This window comes from Antechinus flavipes, chromosome 4 (assembly GCF_016432865.1).
Source record: "Antechinus flavipes isolate AdamAnt ecotype Samford, QLD, Australia chromosome 4, AdamAnt_v2, whole genome shotgun sequence".
Taxonomy (NCBI): Eukaryota; Metazoa; Chordata; class Mammalia; order Dasyuromorphia; family Dasyuridae; genus Antechinus; species Antechinus flavipes.
In genome coordinates this window covers 258,727,192-258,754,309 of record NC_067401.1, presented here as the reverse complement: position 1 = coordinate 258,754,309, position 27,118 = coordinate 258,727,192, and the positions used below count along the sequence as shown (strand labels likewise).

The window sequence follows — 27,118 nt, the reverse complement described above, 5'->3', positions numbered from 1 at the left end:
TGAGAGCATCTAGGAAAAAAAATATAAACTACAACTACAAATTCAAATTAGATGAATTTCTTAATAAGGGAAAGACAATCTTCATAAGGACATATTTCTAAAAGGAGATGGGCTAAAATCTCTCAGCTCTTACTTTATTGCCCTCATCATGGGGGAAATGAAATTAGAGTTAGAAAGATGGCATATGCAATTATGTACCCTAACAGGGATTACAAAGGAAAAAGGGAAAGAATCAAAGTACATGCTTCCTTTTCCTACAGACTGTCTACCACATACACGAAAGACAAACAAGACTGGAAACAGTAGAGTCACTCATCAACTCAGTATAAATTTCAATACTATTTTATATAAGCTCATTAACACACACACACATACACACACGTACATTTATTCATTTGTTTATTTATTCCAATGCTATTTTATCTACAGTCAAGGTACAAGAATGGCTTATTGCTTTCCAATTTGGTTTCCAACTTTATTGGACTAGATTCTATTACTTGTAGTGAATTTGATTGTATGGATCAGATACTCCTTCATAGATGCAGTGTTCTACAATGTGGGCGACTTACCTTTGTTAGTATTAAACCAAACATCCATTACCTGTTTTTTAAAATAAAAAGTAGCTATGCCTTTTCCAACAACCACCTAGCTTTTTTATAAAAAACAAAACTTGAGTTTAGAACTGGAACTGATAATCTAATAGAACTGATCAAATTTTTCCTATTTGTGATTAACTAATCTGAAATTCTGGCAGCTAAGTGACACTGTGCAGGGCCTGGAGTTGGAAAAATAAATATTCCTGAGTTCGAATCCAGCTTTAGATAACTGGGCAAGTAACATAATCCTGTTTGCCTCAGTTTCCTCATCTGAAAAATGAGTTGGAGAAGGAAATGGTAAACTCACTCCAATATCTTTGCCAAGAAAACTCCAAATGTAATCATGAAATCTGAAACAACCAAACAATATCTCCCAGAGATCGTAAACCATTTTGGGGGCATCTGGGTGGCACAGTAGATATAGATCAGTGGATAGATTGAAATCCCCCAAATGGAGTCACAGAGTCAAACACAACTGAACAACAACAATAAAAATCTAAAATGTGTTATTTTATAAAATGTGATAAAGCAATTCATGATATTACATATATGAAGTATATATTACATTTGTATATATGTGTATATATCTATATGCCTTTATCTATGGCTTTAATATGCCACTATTTAGAAAAAAAATTATTCATATAAGAAAACACAAGATTGGTTAAAGTAAGCCATAGTTGATATAGAGCCAGAATGGGAAGTGTTAGGATCTGCATTCAAATCTAATTTTTGATATATACTGAGTACATGAATATGGGCAAGTCACTTAACTTCATGAAAATCTTTTGCAAATCTAAGACTTTAAGTTATACATAATTGATATGAATTGATAGAGGGTAGAGAAAGCCAAGATAATTCCAAAAAGCAAGGAAGTTGCCAGAGTACTCTCCAATTTCCCTGAAAATAACTGTAAATAAAGCCTCAAAATGAAATCTGAAACAACAGACCACAAAAGGATGAAGTAACACAAATTTCCAACCCAAAATAACTTAGAAGGATTGCAGGACAAGTCTGTCACATTTGGGTAAAAGAGGAGGACAGGCAATATCTGGCCTACCCAACAGGAAATCCTTAGCCCCAGCACAGATCAGCAACTCTACTCAGTAAGCCAGAGGCACAGGAAACCAAATGGGAGGCCTCCAGCCCAGAGAAAGGAACTGCCAGCACCTGAAATCTGATGCATAAGGTAGTAAGGTAGGTGATCCCTGTGCAACAAATGAGCTACCAGGTCCAGAACCCCAAACTACCACAGCAAGCCAATGACCAGGCCCCAGACTCCCCAGCACATGAAGCTTGAGACAGCATCCTCTTGTATCCCAGGAGCAGAAGTGAATTTTAAAGGTTATTAATTAGGTTGGAAAATAAGCAAACAAACAAACAAAAACACCCTGACCATAGAAAGCTACTATGGCAACAGGGAAGATCAAAACACAAACTCATTAGAGGACAACAATTTCAAAATGCCTAAATCTGAAACCTCAAAAGAGTTATATAAGAGAATCATGAAAACAAGAGTCAACAACAGAGAAAATGAAGAACAAAAATTGACTAAAGAAAACAACTCCTTAAAAAGTAGAATGAAAATGGAAATGGCCAAATGGAAATGGAGGTGCAAAAGCTAACTAAAAAAATTTTATTTTGAAGATGGATATGCTCTCATCAGAGTTGGCTCAAAGAGGAAACAATTGACATATTTGTTTTACAGAGATTCTTCTCTCACTTCATTAAAAAGGGGGAGAGGAAAAAGGAGAAGGAAAAAGAGTAATAAGGGAAGGGTACAAGAAAGGGGAAGAAGGGATTCAAAGGGAGGAGGGAGGGATACTAAAGAGGGAGAGCTGTATCACGTAAGTGGGACCAATAAGTTTAATACTAGGGAAGAAGGGAAGGAGGGCAAGAAAAAGAAAAGTATAATCTGGGGATATTAGGATGGCAGGAAATACAGAATTGGTTATTTTAACCGTAAATGTGAATGGGATGAACTCTCCTATAAAGAGGAGGCGGATAGCAGACTGGATCAAAAGTCAGAACCTTACAATCTGTTGTTTACAAGAAACACATTTAAAACAGGGAGATATATACAGAGTAAAGGTAAAAGGCTGGAGCAGAATCTATTATGCTTCAGGTGAAGTCAAAAAAGCAGGGGTAGCCATCCTTATCTCAGATCAAGCAAAAGCAAAGATTGATCTAATTAAAAGAGATAAGGAAGGAAACTATATCTTGCTAAAGGGTACTATAGACAATGAAGCAATATCAGTATTAAACATATATGCACCAAGTGGTATATAGCATCTAACTTCCTAAAGGAGGAGTTAAGAGAGTTGCGAGAAGAAATAGACAGCAAAACTATAATAGCGGGAGATCTCAATCTTGCACTTTCAGATTTAGATAAATCAAATCACAAAACAAATAAGAAAGAAATTAAAGAGGTAAATAGAACATTAGAAAAATTAGGTATGATAGATCTCTGGAGAAAACTGAATGGTGACAGAAAGGAGTATACTTTCTTCTCAGCAGTTCATGGAACCTACACAAAAATTGACCATATATTAGACATGAAGATCTCAAAATTAAATGCAGGAAGGCAGACATAGTAAATGCTTTCTTTTGAGATTCCAATGCAATAAAAACTACATTCAACAAAAAGTCAGGTGTAAATAGACCAAAAAGTAATTGGAAACTAAATAATCTCATCTTAAAGAATGATTGGGTGAAACAGCAAATTATAGACACAATTAATAATTTCACTCAAGATAATGACAACGGTGAGACATCATACCAAAATTTATGGGATGCAGCCAAAGCAGTGATAAGGGGAAATTTTATATCCTTAGAGGCTTACTTGAATAAAATAGAAAAAGAGAAGATCAATGAATTGGGCCTGCAACTCAAAAAGCTAGAAAAAGATCAAATTAAAAACCCCCAATCAATAAACTTGAAATTCTAAAATGAAAGGGAGAAATGAATAATATAGGAAGTAGAAAAACTATTGAGTTAATAAATAAAACTAAGAGTTAGTTTTATGAAAAAAAAAACCAATAAAATTGATAAACCTTTGGTAAATCTGATTAGAAAAAGGAGGGAAATCAAATTAGTAGTCTTAAAAATGAAAAGGGAGAACTTTCCACTGATGAAGAGGAAATTAAAGAAATAATAAGGGGTTACTTTGCCCAACTTTATGCCAATAAATTTGATAACCTAAGCGAAATGGATGACTACCTCCAAAAATACAGGCTTCCCAGATTATCAGAGGAGGAAATAAATTGCTTAAATAGTCCCATTTCAGAAAAAGAAATAGAACAAGCTATTAATCAACTCCCTAAAAAAAAATCCGCAGGACCAAATGGATTTACATGTGAATTCTACTAAACATTCAAAGAACAATTAGCCCCAATGCTTTATAAACTATTTGAAAAAATAGGGAATGAAGGAGTCCTACCAAATTCCTTTTATGACACAGACATGGTACTGATACCTAAACCAGGTAGGTTGAAAACAGAGAAAGAAAATTATAGACCAATCTCCCTAATGAATATTAATTCTAAAATCTTAAATAAGATATTAGCAGAAAGACTACAGAAAATCATCCCCAGGATAATACACCACGATCAAGTAGGATTTATACCAGGAATGCAGGGTTGGTTCAATATTAGGAAAACTATCAGTATAATTGGTCATATTAATAATCAAATTAACAAAAACCATATGATCATCTTAATAGATGCAGAAAAAGCATTTGATAAAATCCAACACCCATTCTTATTAAAAAACTCTTAAGAGTATAGGAATAAATGGACTTTTCCTTAAAATAATCAGTAGCATCTATTTAAAACCAGCAGTAAGCATCATATGTAACAGGGACAAACTGCAACCATTCCCAATAAGATCAGGAGTGAAACAAGGTTGCCCACTATCACCGTTACTATTTAATATTGTATTAGATATGCTAGCTTTGGCAATAAGAGTTGAGAAAGAGATTAAAGGAATAAGAATAGGCAATGAGGAAACCAAATTATCACTCTTTGCTGATGATATGATGGTATACTTAGAGAACCCCAGAGACTCTACTAAAAAGTTATTAGAAACAATCCACATCTTTACCAAAGTTGCTAACCCACATAAGTCATCAGCATTCTTATATATCACTAACAAAACCCAACAGAGTTACAAAAAGAAATTCCATTTAAAGTAACTACTGATTGTATAAAATATTTAGGAATCTATCTGCCAAGGGAAAATCAGAAACTTTATGAGCAAAACTACAAAATACTTTCCACACAAATTAAGTCTGATCTAAGCAACTGGAAAAATATTAAATGCTCTTGGATTGGGCAAGCAAATATAATAAAGATGACAATACTACCTAAACTAATCTATTTATTTAGTGCTATACCAATCAGACTCCCAAAAAACTATTTTGATGACCTAGAAAAAATAACAACAAAGTTCATATGGAAAAATAAAAGGTCAAGAATTTCAAGGGAATTAATGAAAAAAAAAATCAAATGAAGGTGGCTTAGCTGTACCAAATCTAAAATTATATTATAAAGCAGCAGTTACTAAAACCATCTGGTATTGGCAGATACCAATAGACTAGTTGATCAATGGAATAGGTTAGGTTCAAAGGACAAAACAGCCAATAACTTTAATAATATAGTGTTTGACAAACCCAAAGACACCAGTTTCTGGGATAAGAATGCATTATTTGACAAAAATTGCTGGGAAAATTGGAAATTAGTAAGGCAGAAACTAGACATTGACCCACACTTAACATAGTACACCAAGATAAGGTCAAAATGGGTTCATGACCTAGGCATAAAGAATGAGATTATAAATAAATTGGAAGAGCATAGGATAGTTTACCTCTCAGACCTGTGGGAAGAGGGAGGAATTTATGACCAAAGAAGAACTAGAGGTCACTATTGACCACAAAATAGAAAATTTTGATTATATCAAATTGAAAAGTTTTTGTACAAACAAAACAAATGCAGACAAGATTAGAAGGGAAACAATAAACTGGAAAAATATTTTTACAATCAAAGGTTCTGATAAAGGCCTCATTTCCAAAATATATAGAGAATTGACTCTAATTTATAAGAAATCAAACCATTCTCCAATTGATAAATGGTCAATTCTCAGACGAAGAAATTGAAACTATTTATAGACATATGAAAATATGCTCCAAATCATTATTAATCAGAGAAATACAAATTAAGACAACTCTGAAATACCACTACACACCTGTCAGATTGGCTAGAGTGATAGGGAAAGATAATGTGGAATGTTGGAGATGTGGGAAAACAGGGACACTGATACACTGTTGGTGGAATTGTGAACACATCCAGCCATTCTGTAGAGCAATTTGGAACTATGCTCAAAAATTTATCAAATTGTACATACCCTTTGATCCAGCAGTGTTTCTACTGGGCTTATACCCCAAAGAGATACTAAAGCAGAGAAAGGGACTTGTATGTGCCAAAATGTTTGTGGCAGCCCTGTTTGTAGGGCTAGAAGCTGGAAAATGAATGGATGCCCATCAATTGGAGAATGGTTGAGTAAATTGTGGTATATGAACATTATGGAATATTATGACCAGCAGGATGAATACAGAGAGGCTTTGGAGAGACTTATATGAACTGATGCTAAGTGAAATGAGCAGAACCAGGAGATCATTATATACCTCAACAATGATACTGTTTGAAGATGTATTCTGATGGAAGTGGATCTCTTCGATAAAGAGAGCTAATTCAGTTTCAATTGATCAAGGATGGACAGAAGCAGCTATACCCAAAGAAAGAACACTGAGAGAGGAATATAAACTGCTTGCATTTTTTTCTTCCCGGGTTATTTATACCTTCTGAATCCAATTCTCCCTGTGCAACAAAAGAACTGTTCGGTTCTACACACATATTTTGTATCTAGGATATACTGTAAACTATTCAACATGTAAAGCACTGCTTGCCATCTGGGGGAGGGGAGTGGAGGAAGGGAGGGGAAAAATCGGAACAGAAGTGAGTGCAAGGGATAATGCTGTAAAAAATTACCCTGGCATGGGTTCTATCAATAAAAAGTTATTTAAAAAAATAAAAATAAAAAAAGAAGATGGATATGCATTAGCATATTAAAGGTCTTTGTTGCCCAAAATTTATATACAGTAGTTCAACATTTCTCTGCTTCAAAACTCATTTAATTTGTATTCAATGCATTTCAACAAGAAAAAAATGTTTCAGCACTTTACACTTGCTCAGAATGCATTGTACTTGGTTGTCTTGGTTAAGCAGTAGGAATAGCAAGTTGGTCAGGCATACTGCCCTCAGCTGACCGTGGGCAGCTTGCCACAGTGAATGCAGAGGTGCATAGAACTTTCAAGTTGGATCCCATGAGGCTGAGATTTTATGTGATGAGTAGGTCATGGTGGGCAGTTCTTACAAGATGATGTGGCTACAATAGATAATATCGTGGCTTCTAACACAATAGTACTAGTAGGGGGACTGAGTGGCACATGCTCCTACTGAGCATGCAGCAGATAATCAGCAGAAACAGTAGCAGCTGTAGCTTAAACAGCAGCAGTGGGAACCTATGCAGAAGTGACAGTAATGGAGGACCCAGGATTCCTGGAAGCCCTGAGTTCTGGGCAGCAGAAAGTGCTGGACCATAATAAATTCTGCCTCCACATGCAGCTGCTCCCCATCCTCCACTCTCCAAGGAAGCTTGGATCATGTGGGGTAGAGGAAAAATATAAAGGGAAAAAGAACAAAGAAGGGTGGAGGAGGGCTGATTTATTTCCCCATGGAAGCCCTACTTGTCCCTTTGGGAAATTGGCTGGGGAAGGATAGTTAGGCTGTAGACTGGAGATGTACTCCTTATGGGGAAAAAATGTGTCATTTTTCACCACTTCTCAAGTCTTCTGGAACCAATGAATGAGTACTGAGGTACCACTCTACTGTTTTTAGGGGTAAGGGAAAATAGAAATGGAAAATGCTTTTGATGATTTCTCCCATAGCTATGCCTTCATAAGATATTCCAAGGAAATAATAGGAACGTAGTGATATTGCAAGAGTAAGATTAAGAGTACCAGGCACAGAAGAGAAAAGTTCAGGACAGGTACACAGACAAGTAGAAATTAAAAAAAAAAAAAAAAGGCATAGACAAGAAAAATAAAATGACACATAGTGACCACATCGAAATATGTGAATTTGAATCTCATATCCATTTTTTCCTTGTCAAGAGGTAGGAAATAAGGTTTTCTTGTTCTTCTGATTCTGCTTGATTAACATTGCATCAGTTCATATTATTGAGGATTTTCTGAAATTCTCTTTTGTTATTTCTTAGGACAATAATATTCCATTACTTTTTTATACCAAAATCTCTATAGCCACTCCTTAACTTAAGAAGTAATCTAAAATTTTTTAGCTTCTATTTCTTTTGCTTTCCTTTTTTCCATTCTTCAGAATCAGGAAATTTGTTGTGCTTGTTACTATTCCCTTGCCAGTAATAGCCTCCTTCTTAAGCCCCTCTCACTATTTCTGCTTATTTCTCTGTTGAGTTTGATGTGTTTCTGTTCCAAACACTGTTTTCAATTTGCCTTTGTCCATTTCTGAGAAATGAAGTTTATCTAATGTCTAAACCCCAGTTCTTCCTCTATTTTATATATTCTTCTTATGCATTCCAAGTATGAGAAATAGCCAAGTCCATTTCATTATTTCAACTTTTTACATCAGAGTATTTCTCCTTTTATTCTACTTTCTCTAAAATTCCTTCAAGAATTTGAGGAATTAAGGCTCTGAAGGGATACTTGTTTCTTTTTTCCCATTAGAATATGAATATTAAATCATCCTAGAGTCCCTTCCAAATGCTCAAATAAGTTCACCTCCCTATCCTTCTCTGGACTCGTGTGTTTGTATTTCAAAGTTTCTGTTTACATGTGTTCTTTTCATTTGGAGTTCCTGAAAGTACTTTCTTCTGGCCAAGCCATACCAGAAGTTAAATTGTGTTATAAAATGGTAATCATCAAAACAATCTGGTACTGGCTAAGAAGAAGAGTGGCAGATTAATAGAATACATTAGATGCATAATATACAGTAGTAAATGACCATAGTAATCTAGTATTAGATAAAGCCAAACACCCAAGCTTTTGGAACAAAAACTCACTGCTTTACAAAAACAGCTAGGATGGCAGAAACCAAGTCTAGACCAACATCTTACACTGTTTACCAAGATATAGTCAAAATGGGTACATGATATAGATATAACATGTGATACCCAAGCAAATTAGGAAAGCAAGAAATAGTTTACCTCTCAGATCTATGGAGAAGGGGAGAATTTATGACCAAATGAGACAGAGAATATTACAAGATGTTAAAATGGGTAATTTTGGTTATATTACATTATATTACATGAAAACAAACATAACTAATGCAACCAAATATGCAGGCATCTGTGATAAAAGCCTCATGTCTTAAATACATAGAAAATGGAGTCAAATTTATAAGAATACAAGTCATTCACCAATTGATAATTAAAGTACACTAACCAGCAGGTATCAGATGAAGAAATCAAAGCCATCTCTAGTCACATGAAAAAAAATATTCTTTTAAAGATCCAACTTAGCCACAGAGAAGGAAACATCTTTGGTGAGGGAGGAGCTTTCTCATGACAGGGTATACTTCATATAACTAATTACAGCCATCTACTGTCCCTGGCCAAGTTTCCTTCCAACAGGACTTCTATCTGTACCAGTGTTCTACTTTTCTGGGCCAGAGAACCAAAAAACAATATTCTGATTTTGGTGTAAAATAACCACATTAAAAAATAACCAAAAATAGAAGACAACTCCAACCATAATAGCTTTTGACTAACCATACCACAGATTATTTGTTGTTCAGTCATTTCAGTTGTGTTTAGCTCTTTATGACCCCATTTGAGGTTTTCTTGAAAAAGATACTGAAGTAGTTTTCATTTTCCTTCTCCAGTTCATTTTATAGATGAAGAAACTGAGGAAAATAAGGTAAAGTGGCCCAAGTATTATGTATTTAGAGGCCAAATCTGAACCCAAGAAGATGAATCTTACTGACTACAGGTCCAAAACTCTGTCCAATGCACCTCCTAGCTGCCACTGAGGACTACAGAGAAATCTATATTTTAAAACTTCTGAGATTCCTTACCAATAGTGTTCTAGAAGAAATTACATATTAATATGTTGTATATAAAGTTATATATAAGTTGTATATAAAATTGTATCTTGTTCTGGTCCGCTTAACCACCATCTTTCTTTTCTAGCTAGTATACTAAGTTTATAAGTAATCAATATAAAGTAACAATAGCAGAAAGTAAGATTGCAAAGACAGATAAAAGGAAAATAATTTGCAAACTGTATCATATATTAACTAAAAATCACATCCAAATACTACATACTAATTCAGGAGAAATCATCTAGACCTTGTTGGTGCACTCTTTTGATCCTATAATTTGTGAGCCTAAGATAAGCTCCAGATATCTACAAAAAGACCAGCAGAACACCAAATGCTGCTGATGAGATGATATGGATATGTTAATGTATAAGGTATCATAGGTAAAAGTTAGTCTTCTCCCACTAAAACTCTTTAAAAATGAGAAGCTAAACTATTGCATCTTAAACACTCTTCCTATCTCTATCTGGGTCCATGCTGCCCAATGTCCCCAACTCTAATCCATGGCTTCACGAGTGACTCTCTTGTGTTTCTCCCTCTTCCATCTCTTCCTCATACTGCCTGCCTCTCTCCATCACCCCATCCCTGTCCCTATACCACTGTCCTCTGTACCCTGAGACCTTGTGCTGCTTGTTTCTGTACTTTCTATACCAGTTGTCCCTATACCCTTTGTGCCTTATTAAAATATGATTGCAGCCTCACTTCTCACTGCTACTATGTTCTTTCTAGGAAAATACCCAAAAAACCAGATGTGCTTGCCCCATTTCTTAATTCTGTAAATTACATAGCAATTCACATATTAAAAACAAGATGAGGAAAGAAAGAAAAAATACCTGAGAAGCTGCAAAGCAGGTTCATATTCTTGTGACTCCCAAATGTTCTTTTCTAAACATGCACAATACAGCTCTCTAATCTGAAAGTAAAAAATGCATCTAGTCAGGAACCAGAACACAAATGCTGAAGCTTTTTTTTTTTATTAATTTGTCAAAATTGTATATAGTCCAGAAATTAATTAGTATTATTAAAATGACCAATTTCTTCAATTGAAGTCAGATATATAATGAACTGAGTACTTTATAGTACTCACATAGAAGTTTAAATAATTTTTTTTAAATAAATGCAAAGTGAGTGTATACAGTTTTGGACACTTTGTATTGCTCTGTAGACATTTTAGTAAAGAATGTCTCCCTCTCAGCAAAATGTAAGCTCCTTGAGAACAAGGAACATTTTGGTTTTGTTTCTATATACCTGGTGATTTGCTTCTAATGAATATTCAATCAGAGATGGAAGTTCTAGGCCCAGTATTAAGCAGAAGTACTAATCTTATGTAACATTGCTTCCTTTTATAGAATCATATTTTGTTAGAGCTAGATAACAACTTTCTCATTTTGAAAATGAGAAAACTAAAGTTTAGAGAAGCCAAGTGCTTCATTAAGTTCATTCAGTAAATTAATAGCATTTTTTATTTGAATTTAGTTCAGTTCAATAAACATTTTATCCATGGCTTAATTTTTTTTAAATCTCACAATAAGATCCCCTACAAAAAGCAGACAGACTTCATAATTTATGTGATTTAGAAAAGAAAATGACAATAATACGTTTCAGTTATGTCACAGAGAAGCTGTATATACTATGAAATATGGTTAATTGTCATAAACGTGGAGAGAATATTTTTTCAATTATCAGTACAATAGTAATATATGCAGCTAGAATTGATTCAGATTTGCAAAATTATCTTTTTTTAAATAGGATATGACTCTGCTCCAAATTCTGATTCCTAGAATGCTCAGGAAGTCAGAGTATAACTACCAGCATTCCTATTTCAAAGACTTCCAATTAGAAAATATTAGTTACCTGTCGGCCCAAGGGATATTTGGGAAGAGAAGATGTGAATGCATGAAGACACTTCAGAACTAAGAAGAAATTCTCATGGTAACTGTGTAGCTCTTCCAGGAATCTGAGAGTTTCTTCCTAAATATCATTTAAAAAATTTGAATTTATCATTCAAAAACAAAAGTGACATCATAATACCATGTCAAAAGAAATAATAACTATTTCCAACTAATATTAAGCAAGCAAACAGAAGAGCAGAATTTGAATAACAAAACTGAGATCTCAATTCATCAGGTTTTAGAAGACTAACAATATACAAGATGAGAGTTAGGTAAATCTGGCCACTATATATATTTTCCATCCAATGATAATTAGTCAGATATTCTTTTGCAAATGCTAAAATCAGTTTTGTATTTCTAATAGGCAAATATTATTTCTAAAGCTATGGGGTTATAGAGCAAAGAGGGGCAAATGCATAAATAAGCATTTAATTTGCAGTGTTATTGTGCAACTGTCCAGTAAGTACTCTACCGCCTCACTAGTATTAAATGGGCTGATGAGATGACTATAAAGTCAGAGGCAGTTATGCATGAATCAGTCTAAGAAACTCAATGAAAATGTGTGCTTTCACAAAGATATTATTATAAGGATATATTTACATACATGGAAAAAAGCATAAAAGAAATCTAGTGGTAAAAATTTCTTCATCATTCTGTGGTAGAAATATCCAAAAATTGAATACTCATTTAATCCTGAAAGTCATATATAAGTAAGTCACTTATATAATAAGTCAATTAACTTTTCTGAACTTGTTGCTTTTGTCACAAAAAGGGGGACAAAAATCCTCACATCATGTTTTTCAAAGAATTGTTAAGAGGAAAGCTTGTTACAAATCATGAAATTTTGTAAAAATATGAATTCCTTGCACATGTTTAACATATATTGGATTACTTGCCATCTAGGAGAGGGGATGGAGGGAAGGGGGGATTTGGAACACAAATTTTGTAAGGGTCAATGTTGAAAAATTATCCATGTATATATCTTGAAAATAAAAAGCTTTAATTAAAAAAAAAATCCTGAAAGTCATAGATAAAAATGACAGAAATGTTAACTCATGGAGAAGAAATAAACTTGACAAAGTTAAGCTGGCTTCTCTAGTTATTATGGGAAATTCATCCCATCATTCAATATGGCTTCTTAGCTCTTTATAAAAATATGTCAAATGTTGAATTGGAAGTAAATTTCAAGTAATATTTAAGCCCCCAAAGCCCTTCATTTTTCTAATTTGAAAATACTTCAAACATATTATATAGTGTGGATATATGTTTCCTTAAGCTTTACCACTGAGGGATGTTAAGTTTATAGACTGGATTCCATATATTTAAAATTACTTTATTTTGAGTTAATACCACACAAAATGAATATTTCCATATATAAAGTAGAATAGAAAAAAAAGTATGAAACCAAGAATCTAAATTATTTATAGCTTGCTTTGCCTTTTATGCACATAATGCAACATATAATTTTTTTTATTATAGCTTTTTATTTATAAGATATATGCATGGGTAATTTTTCAGCACTGACCCTTGTAAAACCTTCTTTTTCAACTTGTCCTCTCCTTTCCCCCACCCCTGCCCTGGATGGCAGGCAGACCCATACACAACATATAATTTTTAAAGCTGACTTCTTTCCTTTTGACTTTTCTTTGTCCTCTTCTAATTCCTCTTTTACTTACTAAAAAATATTTTTATTAGCATTTTTTAAAAAAACACTACCTATATTTCTTTGTATATTCCCCTTCCCTTGTCCCCACTCAGGGAGCTATCCTTTATATCAAAGATTTTTTTTTAAGGGAAGAAAAAAATAATTTAAAAAAAATCCATGTTATATGTTCTGTTTCATATTCATTAGTTTCTACCTCTGCATAGGACAGGGGGAACACAGCTTTTCACATATCTTTTTTTTAGGACAAATCTGGTCTGATTCCATGCATTTTTAATGTAATATTTGATTTTTCGAAGTATTCCGAAATTGCTTTGGCAATAAATTTAAAAATTTCACAACCTATCAAATGATCTCTTTACTAGGATATATTTCCAAACTCTATTACCTGAAACATGTTCTTAAAACCTGACATTAACAAAGTATCCTTAGTAGTCACTGTTTTCAAATTTTCATTTCCTAAGAAGTTAAATAGCTGACTTAAACTACTATGTCCTCCTTCAAATACTACTTATTTAGCTGATAATCATTATCTTAAGCTCTTAACCATGCTGAAAATAACTGCTCAGATACAGACACAGTCAAGTGAATTGGATCCATAAATGACTAGTTCAATAAATTTCCCTCTATTCACTGAAAAAATCAATTCCTTGTTCAGCAAACTATGGCTCATTACACTGAAAGCATTGTAAAAATAAAAGAAATGCTTTTAGCTCTCAGATGTTTTCTTGCTATTTCTTTAACTGGCTAATGAGTAATTTAAGAAGTGACAAGGTAAGGTCTGAAGCCTATCACACTAAGAGTAGTCACATTTAAAAAGGCACATCAGTTGTAACAGAAAAAAAAGCACACTGTAACTATATCATAAGCTAAAACAGAAAGAACATAAAATCTGTTCTTAGTAATTTGCTTTTTTGCGTATTCTGGAAGTTTTGAAATGAAGCTTCTGACTAGAAAAAGATATATGTCATCGCTCATTAATCACATTTCATACTAATATTGTTTATTTCTATCTTGGAAAGAGTTCATCTTCCTTAGGATAGACCATAGGTATGGTTTTTGATAATTTTCAATAGGAGTCTTTCTGTACATGCATATACTCTGAAACCCTTATTCTTTTCACAGCAATACACAACTAACATGGTAGATAAAACATCATATTGATATCCTTTTGCCAAGAATATTCAAAGATGGCTTTGAGAATTGAAATCAAAGTTGACTTTCCTGTATTGTATGCCTATTTTCCATCATCAAGTTATAATATAAGGATATCCTTTAAAATTATTTTAACAGCTATATATCGTACTTTGTACTCTCTCCCACAGGGATGAAAAAGTATTTCTTAAATCTAGTTTCTAAAACCTAACTACAATAAAATATTGAATAACTGGACCTTCAGATATTAGTCATTTTGAACAGCTGAAATTAACCATAAAGTTGGGAATTAACCCTTGCATTAAAAAAAAAAAGTTTTTTTCTTATGACAATCTTTTGCAAGAAGTCTTTCCTAATGCCCTTAAGGTTGGTACTTTTCCTCTGAGATTATCTCCAATTAAAACTGCAAATGTCTAATTTGTACATAGTTATTTGCATATTATCTCATCCATTAGTTTGAGAATTCCTTCATAGCAGGGACTATTTTTGCCTTTCTTTGTGTCTCCAGAAAATACCCAGCACATAGGAGGTTCTTAATAAACGACTGCTCAATACTCAATAAACATTTTTAAAGCATCTACTATGTCCTAGAAACTATGCTAAACACTAGGGATATAAAAAGAAGTAAAAGACAATCTCTGCCCTCAAGGAGCTTACAGTCTAATGGGGAAAACAACATGCATACAAATATTTGCATAGATATAGATAGATAGATAGGAATAATTAACAGAGAGAAGGCATTAGAAAATACAGAATTTTATGTAGAAGATAGAATTTTAGTTACGACTTAAAGGAAATCAGAGAGGTCAGTAATTAGGGCAAAGTATGGAAAACATTTCAGGCATGGGGGACAGCCAGAGAAAAAACCTAGAGTCAAGAGATGTAGTGTTTTGTTCATGGAACAGCAAGAAAAGACATCGACATTGGATTGAAGAGATCAAAATGTATTTATCAGGAAGTAGTATGTAAGAAGATTGAAAAAATAGGAAGGGGCTAGGTAATGAAGGGTTTTGAATAATAATCATGGAATTTTGTATTTGATAATTGAGGTGACAGGGAGCCACTGGATTTTACTGTGTAAGGGAGTAGCATAGCTGGGAATGTGTTTTAGAAAAATCACTTTAGGGGCTGATTGGAGGACAGACAAATAGGGAAAGAGATGAGAGAGCGAGAACCATCTGAAGAATGTTGCAAAGGTGAAATTGCCAGGTTTTGAAAACATGAATGTGACTTTATTCTATAATGTACTACACTTTCATAAATTCTTAAACAGTATTAATGTATATAATTTAATCTTGTCTTGATTCAATGGCATCATTATGGACATTAGTATTGTGATATGCTCTATACAAAAGTAATTAACTCATATTTGCAAAGTGTTCATTATTTTATTTGCCTTTCCTAACTTGTATAATAAGAAAGCTAAACAGGCATCACAATCTCTATTTTGCAAAAGAAGAAATGGAGACTGAGAAATGAAGTGATGGGCATGGTTAAAAAGAGAGGACCTATTTTTCAGATTCCTAATTTACTGTTCCTTCACCTCCACATTGTGTGGGGATATGGCCCATTCGTATACGGGAATGAGCTTGTACAACTCATGAAAGCCAACTGTTGAATATTCAGTGAAAGCATTTAACTTCTGAAACCAGCAAATGCCACAAATAAGGGCTTGATTTCTTATTTTCTTGATTGTCTAGGCTTAAGAAAGGGATGGAAAAAAATGATGACAATGCAGATTAAACTCAAAAGTATGTCATGACCTGTATGTGCCAAAATGTTGGTGGCAGCCCTGTTTGTAGTGGCTAGAAAGTGAAAAATGAATAGATGTCCACCAGTTGGAGAATGGTTTGGTAAATTATGGTATATGAATGTTATGGAATATTATTGTTCTGTAAGAAATGACCAGCAGGATGAATACAGAGAGGTTTGGAGAGACTTACATGAACTGATGCTAAGTGAAATGAGCAGAACCAGGAGACCATTATATATTTCAACAACGATACTGTATGAGGATGTATTCTGATGGAAGTAGTTTTCTTTGACAAAGAGATCTAACTCAGTTCCAAATGATCAATGATGGACAGAAGCAGCTACACCCATGGAAAAAAACACTGGGAAATGAATGTAAACTGTTTGCATTTTTGTTTTTCTTCTCAGGTTACTTCTACCTTCTGAACCCAATTCTCCCTGTGCAACAAGAGAACTGTTCGGTTCTGCACACATATATTGTATCTAGGATATACTGTGACATATTTAACATCTATAGGACTGCTTGCCATCTGGGGAAGGAGGGTGGAGGGGAAAAATCAGAACAGAAGTGAGTGCAAGGAATAATGTTGTAAAAAATTACCCTGGCATGGGTTCTATCAATATAAAAAGTTATTTAAAAAAAAAAAGAAAGAAAGTATGTCATGAGAATAATTTTTCCTGAGAGTCACTTAATAGCACACTTCTACATATGAGGCTGAATGAGCATTGACAATGGCCTTGGAAATTAATTTCCCCCTTTTTAAAAAACAAATTTTATTGAAACTTTCCTTGGCAAGCACAAGTATTCAAATACTAAAACAGAAACAAAAGAAAACAACAGTGAAATGTTCAACTACTCAAGTAGCTTAGTAATTTGATCTTTTTTTTTTTAAACTGAAAATAATGGTATGTGTTAATTATTTGACTTATCTTTGTTTTCACAAACCTTTTTTGACTATTTGTGTAAAGTAATTCTGTAGCTATAATTATAACACTATTTTTAATTATACAACTGTTATTAATGTTCACTCTTCTTTTGGTTGCCTTTTCTGCCCTGTTACTTTATAAGATTTCACACATTTATTTTTGTATTCATAACCCTATATTCAGAGCTGAAGAGACCTTAGATATTGTTTCTTATGGCTCAATAATTATCTCATTACATTCTTATTCTACAATTTAAATCCTTCCTCAATCAATGGCCACTTAAATTTGTTTCTAGTGCTGCTATGAATTTTTCATACAAATAGATATTTTGTACATAAGGATCAATATGCAGATAGCTAAAAGAAAGTTACCAAAAGCATGAGGAAAAGATCCCAGATTTTATTAAATCCCCTCCCTGCAAAAGCCAGGGAAGTGGGAAACCATAATAAACATCAATAATTAGCAATTTATGTGCCTATTCTCCCATCTATTGCAAAATCTTTATGAAAGTCATCTATACATGCACTGGTAAGAAATAAGCAGGCTTTCAAAAGCCATATTCACTAATGGATCACATCTTCACCAGCTCTGGAGGGAAAAGTGAGGCTGGTGACTTTGAGCAGTCCTCTCTCACTTAAATCCAATTTATTTGCATGGCATGGCATCATTTCCCTGATGCCACAGTCCTTTTCAAGAATGAATGACAAATAACAATTTTACCATTTCACAATTAACTGAATGATTTAGAGACTACAAGAAGTCACTATTAGTTGACTTTCTCTTATTGGGCAGCTAGGTGGCGCAGTGGATTGAGTACCTAAAACCAGGAGGACTTGAGTTCAAATACATTTCACTTAATAGCAGTTTAACACTGGCAAGTCACTTAATGCCAATTGCCTTGCAACAAAACCAACCAAACAAAAAGCCCATCCTGTTTTGTATTTACATAATAGAATCATTTAAGATTTCTTTGTACATATAACAGAAAAAAATCTGTTTAATAACTGTATGATGATAATCATCAGAAGCATAAAGCAAGAAGACATACACTTGGTCAAAGATATTTGTTGATACCCATGATGGAGAAAATCCAGCGCAAGGTCAAAACCAAAAAGAGATTTCCTACAGGTTGTAAGGTCTTCCAAATATTCCTATTTCTAGATAGCATTATGATGATTGCAACAAGTCCTATAACACTGCAGTACTGCCATTCTGGGCCACATTCCTGACTTCTCTGGCTTCCTTACTATCTTCAGGTTCTGAACTCAGAACTTAATTTCTTAAAAATGTTCTTGATGTCAACTTCCTTTTTGGTCTCTTGTCCCCACCCCCTTTTAAAATAAGATATAGTTACATGATTTCTTAGTATAGAAATCTATCCTACCTTGTGCACTCTCATAGTACTGCAAAAGCATTTTTCTTTATTTAGTTTTAAGGCTCCAATTACAATTGACTTAAACAAAATTAATTAGTCAAAGAAAAAAAAGTTTTTTCAGTCTCCCAAAGACCTTTAATAGCATTAAAAACATTTCCAACTTTGGATTCAATTTTTATTCTTCATTCTCTCTGGCATGAAACATCCAATTCTATTGATTCAACCTCCTTAATATCTCTTGGATTCAATTGCTTTTCTCATATGGCCACAACCCTAGTTCAGATCCTCATCACTTCTTGCCTGTACTATTGCCATAATGGCAAATGATTTCCTTGCTTCTCTTTTGTTACTTTCTCCATCTCCAAAAAATTGCTGAAACAATCTTTTTAAAGTATAGGTTTGACTGTCACTCCTTGTTCAAAAACCTCTAGCAGTTCCTCATTGCCTATAAGATAAATGACAAATTCCTTGGCATTTCACAATCTAGCTAGAAACTATCTTTGTAGCCTTACTTCACATTATTTCCCCTCACACATTTCATGTTTCAGCCAAAATGACTACTTGCTAGTTAGCCTATACAATACTCCCTCTCTTGCCTACTTCCAAGCCTGGAATACACTGCCTTTTTCATCTTAGCCTCTCAGAATTTCTTGCCGTCTTCCACACTCATATCAGAGATCATATCCTACCCAAGGTCATCCTTCCCTGATCTCTTTCTGTTGCTACTGCTTTTCCCTTCTAAGCAAATCTTTTGCATTTATTTATTTGCATATATGTTCTATCTCCACCTGTCTTTCTTACCTCCTACATGAACTAGTTGAAGACAAAGACTGTTTGTCTTCTTTGTACCTTTAATGACTAGCACAGCGCTGGCCTCATAGAGCAAAGGCTTAAACAATTTTTATTGAATTTAATCAGATAACTTCTTATTTCCCCATTACAAACATAGCATCTATACCTGTCATTTTTTTTTAATCCATCTTTTGCCTCATTTGTACTTATTTGCTTATATGGTTGGGGAAGTCATATCCCTGACCATTTCAAGAATTTGTGCTTGAATGTTTGAGGAAAGACTATTTCAAAAGCTATAAATTAATCATCTATATAACACTACTGCAAACATGACATCAGTCCACAATTTCCTTCAAACATATCTTGAAGTCTGAATTTTAGCAGACATAGACAACATAGAATTCCAGACATAGAAAATAATGAAAATCATATTTTAAATGTTATGAGATTTTTAAAAATGTAACACTTGGATGACAGATGAGTCTTCTTTTCTGTAAGAACATTTCAAATTTTGAATATAACTCTATAGGTAAAATTAGGTAAGTTTCCTCAACAGTTCTCTGAGTTTGCTAAGTTTATTACTCAAACCTAAATCAGAGAGGTTCCCCAGTGTCATAAGGCAGAGCTGATTTTCATTTCTCAGTAGCCTTTTGGTAAGTAGAGATGGAGAGGTATTGACAATGAAGTCTCTGAAGAAAGATGGAAATAGAGACTGAAAATGAAATCTCCAGCTTATAGAAGGGAAGAGGAGAATTTCTGCTAGCTAAGCTCCTGTGTAAGACTTCACTTTTCACTAACTGCTTATGAGATCTAATATAAATGTTCTATGTAGTATTTACCTAACAAGAACAAAACAGAATGTTGCCTATTTCCTTTGTGTACATAGTTATCAATGCTGAGCTGATTCAATTTCATGTCAGACAAGGATCAGCTGAAGGAATTGAAAATGTTTGGCCTGGAGAATAAAAGACTGAAGAGGAAATATAGCATCTCTTTATAGGTATATGATAGCTTGTCATATAGAAAAGTGATATCGTACTCAAATAGAACTTAACCAATTAAGCAATTAACCCAAATATAAGGATCCTTGAGGGTCACATTGACTTTGATTTAAAATGTATTATTACCAATGCTATACTGTATTTTCATTTATTTTGTCAAATATTTCCCCATTATATTTTAATCTGGTTCAGGCTATATTCTCGGGAATGTTTCTTGGTCCCAAAGGGCAGAAGTAAAACAAAATTGTGCAAGTGGTAGAAAGACAAATTTTGGCTCTATAAGGAAAACAGTTCTAATAAAGATTCAAGCGGAACATGTTGCATCATGATTGGTATGGGTTCCTTAACTATACTGAGACTGGCTGATCACTGATAATAGGATGGTTAACAGGAAATCTCTACTTGGGTATGGTTTGACTTAGGACTTCTTAAAGTTTTTCTACTCTTCACCCCTTTTCACCTGAGAATTTATCTATCTACGTATCTATAAATAGATATAGATATATAAAATAGGCATACAGATAAAATATTTACGGATAATAAATCATAATTTTGCAGCTTTCACATTGAGATCCCATATTGGGTTGCAAAACACAATATAAGAAGCTGGGGACTAGATGACCTTTATCAATATCCCTTTCAACCTTTGCTCTGTAAACTAACTATATTTCCTTCTCCTTTGCTACTGTCTTCAACCCATCCCCTAAAAGTTGCTGATAGCCACTTAGCCACTAGGAAATGGATAATTGTTACAATTCTACATTTTACTTAAAGTTCAAAAAGCTGGATAAATTCCCCACTGATTTTTTTCCTTCTACTATATGTTGATGTTGATATTAACACAATGTAAAAATGCCTAGAGAATTCATGTTTTTATTTAAACCTTTTATTTACATTATTTGGAAAAATGACTTTTTTTAAAAAAGAGAGAGAAAACAATGTATTGATAACCTTTATGGTAGTATTCATTGAAGTCCTAAATGATCACTCAATCAAGTCAGCTTAAATGTCAGGGAATACAAAGATAAAAATCAAAGTGTCTCTGCCCTAAAGGAGATTACATTTTACCAGGAGAATATATTACTGGAAATCCCACATAGGACATTCTAGAGCAAAAGATGTCAAGTAATGTCAAAATCAAGTGGAAATGGAGCCACTAAGCCATACATAAGGACAACAAGGATATATATTGACTTGGTTTTTAAGTCATCTAAGTTTTATTATATTCTCATCTTATTAAATATTTCCTTATTACATTTTAATTTTATTCTCAGTAGACTACTTGAATCATATGGCATCTTTGACACTTCTAGGGGTCTTGTTTTCTGTCTTCTGGGGAAGTTTTTTTAGATCACATCTGACATCATTTATGGGCCAAGAGTAAGTCACTTCAACCTTCTTGGACTTCAATTTCCTTAAGTATAAAGTGGAATATTAATATCGTGAGGCACACACCATGTTGTCATTGAATCTATATAAATAAATCTTAAAGCACCATGTAAACATATTATTAAATTATTTTTGTTAATGGATCAAAAGAAAGACAATTAAATAATCTCTTTTTTCAATAAAGAATTGGAGAACTATGTCAAGTATCCCAAACTTATAAGAAAGATTTTCTTGGAAGTCATAAATGACTGCCACTTAGCTATTCTTAAAAAAAAAAAAATTCATTAAAGTTGATCCTTTCTCTGAAGAATTAATTTATTGAAGAATAAGTAGGAACTTCTAGATGAGGAAACTTCCTCTATCAGAGATTTGTCCCTTCTCTGCAATTTATTGTTTGAGTTGCCTGAAGCAGAGACAGACTGCGCTGTCCACAGTCACACAGCTCATAGATGTTAGAAGTGGGACTTGAACTCAGGTCTTCCTTGTTGTAAAGCCAACTTTCTATCCACTATGTCAGTCTAGTTCTCAAAGAACAAAGGATGCTTTGTTATTAATATATCTTTTTGCCTACACAGAAGAATTGTCAAATAATTTTGATTATCTTGTTAAATATTCATCTTTTACAATTTATTTTTATTACTCAAAGATGAAATTTTAGTACTGATTGGTGAACAGATTGGCAAACAAGTAGAAATAAAATAAGGAATATATGAATATATAAAGTAGAAAGGAATTTAGAGAATTAATCCCCTTGTGTTAAGGAAAAAACTAAAGTACAGAATTACCCAAAGTCACAGTTAGAAAACAGGATTCAAGTCCTGGTCTGTTGACTCTCAATGCAGTGTTTTCCTGATGTTCCATGCGTCCTCATTACATATATGCTATTCAATTCTAAAAGTTCTTTACATTTCTCTGCTTCTGATAAGAGCAAATGTGTTAACTATAATGATAAGGTATCCATTACCATTAATAGGGGAGATGAAGCCAATTAATTTGTGATAGCAACTTCATGCCATCCCTCATTCCTACTTCCAGCACACATTCTACTGTCGTCTATCATCATCTGCTTGGTAATTCAGTCATAAGAGGATGTTGGTTGTGAAATAGCTTTCACCTACCTGTTTGAACAAAGTGGCCAAATTTCAAATTCCTGGCATCAAGCTTAGATTTATGTGTTCAATAATTTAAAAATGAAAAATACCATTCCATGTTTCCTATTAGGAGAAACTGAGGTTCTGGGAGGATATATATGAATGATACCATGATTTGACAACATTAAACCCAGTTGATCTCAATATATACTAATTTGATTATTTTGAGTTACATGGGATATGATCATCCTTCCCAGTTTGTAGAATTAAATTCAATCCAATAAATCTTTATTTAGTTCTATGTGTGTGTAATTTTCCCATAAAGTAAGATTCCTGAGCATGCAGCACTTACAATGTAATAGGGGGAACTTCCTTAAAGAGAAGTCATTTAGATTAGATTAGGCCAAACCAGGTTTAGTGCTGGAATGATTCAGAAACCATGTGATCCAATACCCCCATTTTATAGATAATAAAATTGAGTCCCAAGAATGATTTGCCCAAGGTAGGATTTGAATCTAGTTCTTTTGACTCCAGTTATCCCTCTTTCTCCTATACACGGGTCCTAGACAAGAGAGCATAAAGTTTACTCAGCAGGCAGTAAGAAATCACTGAAAGGTTTTAGGCCAAAAAAAAAAAATTTTATATATATATATATATGATATACACATCAATGTATAAAGAAAATAAGTCTGGAAGCAATGTGAAGGATGCTTTAGAAGAAAAAGAGTAAAAATTATAAAGATAAAAAAATTAGCTAACATTAACTAGCACCTACTATGTACCAGGTCCTGACTAAATGCTTTACAATTATTATTATTTGATTATCTCCATTTTACAAAGGAGGAAACTGAGGAAAACCAGAGTTAAGAGATTTGCATTGGGTCACATAGCTGAGTAAGTGTCTAAGGCCAGCTTTGAACTCAAGTCTTCCTGAATCAAGGTCCTGTAATCTATCCTTTGAATTACTACACTAACCCTTTTACTACCTGAGGGGAAGTGAGAAGACCTGTTTTTGTATATATATGGAAAAGAATATAAAGAAGAATGAGTTTTTAAAGACTATGAGATTACTGTAGGTTTTGATTTAAAAACTGGAAATGAATAAAGAATGTGAGATTTAGGTAGGGAACTAGCAAAGTACAGTGAATCAAAAGTTGGATCACGGATCCTGGCTTTGAAATCCCAGCTCTGTCACTTATTTCTCAGACAGGTCACAGAACTTCTTCAGTTTTTTCATCTGTTATGTTCATTTGAACAATAAAACTATGATCCCATGAGACAAAATGGGGCAGTCTCTGCCTAGAAATTCTGATAAGTCTATGGTTTAGTCAGAGTAGCATAATCACTGCTAAAAAAATTTCATATGTACTTAAAGAATCTGAAGAGAGCTATGTCAAGCTTTAATTCTGGGCTTTAATTAATTTAATAATTAAAATTTAATTTAATTTAATGCTTCTTCCAAAATTATGGAAGAAGGCAGGAAACTCTTTTTTAGGACTCTTTCATGCCAGTGATTTTCAAGATAAACATTATTTATTAAATTCTACTTTTCCTTCTTCTAAGTGAAAATACTAATTATATTCCATACCTTTCTCATTTATAAATGAAAAAGAATATAAAGACCTAGTTGTTCTCAAGAATTTTACAATCTAGTTGGACAGTTAAGATATATTAAAAAAGTTAATAGTATAAGGCAATAAAATAAAACTTGATTATCTACTTACTTTTCTGATTTTCTACTGGCTAATTTCATAATCCAATAGTATTAAAGTCCTTACTATGTATAATCTAATGGGTTATTAGCTGGGGATAAATCCAAACAGTTCCTAACCTTAAAGAGCTTACTCAGTCTTTTGGGGCTTACTTTCTAGATTTAGCATATGGATTATTATCTTTTTCTTACCCTTTAGCAATCTGGTGAAACTTGTTCCCAGAATGTTTTTAAAATAATTGAAGGAAATGTTAATTTTCAATTAGAAGTAAGTGAAAATAAAGATTTAATTTTTTCTTGATCCAAGTTCATGGAACTGCTGAAAACTATCCACAGATCCTTTAGGGGTTCATAAACTCTGACCGCAGAAGTCTCATTGTCTTGATAAAAAAAAAAAAAAAATCAATCAACAAGCTTACTATTAAGTGTGGCTAAACTGACTACAAGGAGTTTACATTTTTAATGGGTTCAGATAGTATGCAAATAGGCATACAGTATTCAAAAGTATAAAAAATTATAAAGCTTAAATGAAAAAAGCCTTGTGGAAAAAAAATCCCGACTCATACTGGTCAGAATAAGACCAACATTGGTGGAATTGTGAATACATCCAGTCATTCTGGAGAGCAATTTGGAACTATGCTCAAAAAGTTATCAAACTGTGCATACCCTTTGATCCAGCGGTGTTTCTACTGGGCTTATACCCCAAAGAGATACTAAAGAAGGGAAAGGACCTGTATGTGCCGAAATGTTTGTGGCAGCCCTCTTTGTAGTGGCTAGAAACTGGAAAATGAATGGATGCCCATCAATTGGAGAATGGTTGAGTAAATTGTGGTATATGAATGTTATGGAATATTATTGTTCTGTAAGGAATGACCAGCAGGATGAATACAGAGGACTGGAGAGACTTACATGAATGGATGCTAAGTGAAATGAGCAGAACCAGGAGATCATTATTTACCTCAACAACGATACTGTTTGAGGATGTATTCTGATGGAAGTGGATCTCTTTGATAAAGAGAGCTAACTCAGTTTCAAGTGATCAAGGATGGACAGAAGCAGCTATGCCCAAAGAAAGAATACTGGGAAATGAATGTAAACTGCTTGCATTTTGGTTTTTCTTCCCAGGGAATTTTTACCTTCTGAATCCAATTCTTCTTGTGCAATAAGAGAACTGTTCGGTTCTGCACACATATATTGTATCTAGGATATACGGTGACATATTCAACATGTATAGGAGTGCTTGCCATCTGGGGGAGGGGGTGAAGGGAGGGAGGGGAAAAGTCAGAACAGAGGTGAGTGCAAGGGATAATGTTGTAAAAAAATTACCCAGGCATGGGTTTTGTCAATAAAAAGTTTTAATTAAAAAAAAAAAAAAAAAAGGAATAAGGCCAACATTAAGTGCCCAATGTTCTCTTCCTTGCCCCCCACCCCCAGCTCCCCAGATAGGGAGCTTGAATATCAATTAACTGCCAATTTCCCTCAATATTCACTAGTTAACCACTAGTACTAAACCTTGACTCAGACTCCATGTTCAAAGTCCCCTTGCACTTGTCCCCAAATCTGGTTCTGCTTGATCCAGATAAGGACACTATAAAAATTCACTCTATTTTCTTCACATTTAGTGGCCTAACTGGATACAATCCAGAACACCAATAAATCACCTAGTATGTATCTATCCTTCCAGACTATTTCTGATTTATGTATCTCTCACCATCATAAAACTTGACTGTTGGACCTTATCTTTGTCTTCTTCTTATGCTGTTTTTGGTTTGTTTTCTCCTTAGAAATGGGTACAAGTAATCAATCTCCTTAGAAACATGAGCAGAATTACAAAATTGAGACTACCTGAATCTAATTTTCAAGTCCTTGACTGAGAAAATAAAGAGAGTAAGGGGAAAATTGGAAACCACACATTTTTATAGCAAGGGCCTTCTCCTTCCTGACACCAGGCTATGACTAAGGACTCTGTCCTTTCTGAATATCCCTCAGTTTTCCACCTGGCAACAAAAATAGCTGAAAAAGAAGATTGCTAATTTACATTGTATAGAACTTTACCATTCAGAATCTCTTCAAACTTAAGACAAAGATACATATAAAGCAAATTAAAGGCAACATTAGAAAGAAGAATAAGAATAAAATGAAACCAGAAAAGATTACATACAGAAGATGGCATTCAAACTGAGTCATGAAGGAAGAGAGGGATTCTAGGAGGGAGTTCCTCATTTATAAAATAAGCTGGAGAAGGAAATGGCAATCCACTCCAGTATTTCTTCAAAGAAAATTTCAAATGGGTCAGGAAGAGTGGGGCACAACTGAAACAAATTAATAATAAAATAGTAGTAAAAGGGAAACAAGGAAAGGTAAATCAGGCCAGGGTATAGATGATTTGTTCTTTAATCTATAAGGAATAGAAAGTCAATAAAAGTTTTTGAACAAGAACATGAAATGATGAAAATAGCATTTAAGCAAGATTAACCTATTAAGGGTGGGTTTGTCCACTATCCTCACCAGCACAGATAAGAGAACAGACACAATGGTTCATTGAGCAAAATTAGGGAGAATTGTTCATTATCAAGGGTAGTAGAA

At 33.7% G+C, this 27,118-nt stretch overlaps 1 protein-coding gene across 1 annotated transcript in view; it reads right to left on the bottom strand.

The window, feature by feature from the left end:
• The window catches only part of ORC3 (origin recognition complex subunit 3), a 98,943-nt gene that overhangs the window by 21,142 nt on the left and 50,683 nt on the right, over positions 1-27,118 (bottom strand). Inside the window, exons 12-13 of the mRNA XM_051997371.1 lie at positions 11,639-11,755; positions 10,618-10,697 (exon numbers count right to left, since the gene is read on the bottom strand). Coding sequence (XP_051853331.1) covers positions 10,618-10,697; positions 11,639-11,755 — 197 coding nt within the window. The remainder of the gene's footprint in view (positions 1-10,617; positions 10,698-11,638; positions 11,756-27,118) is intronic.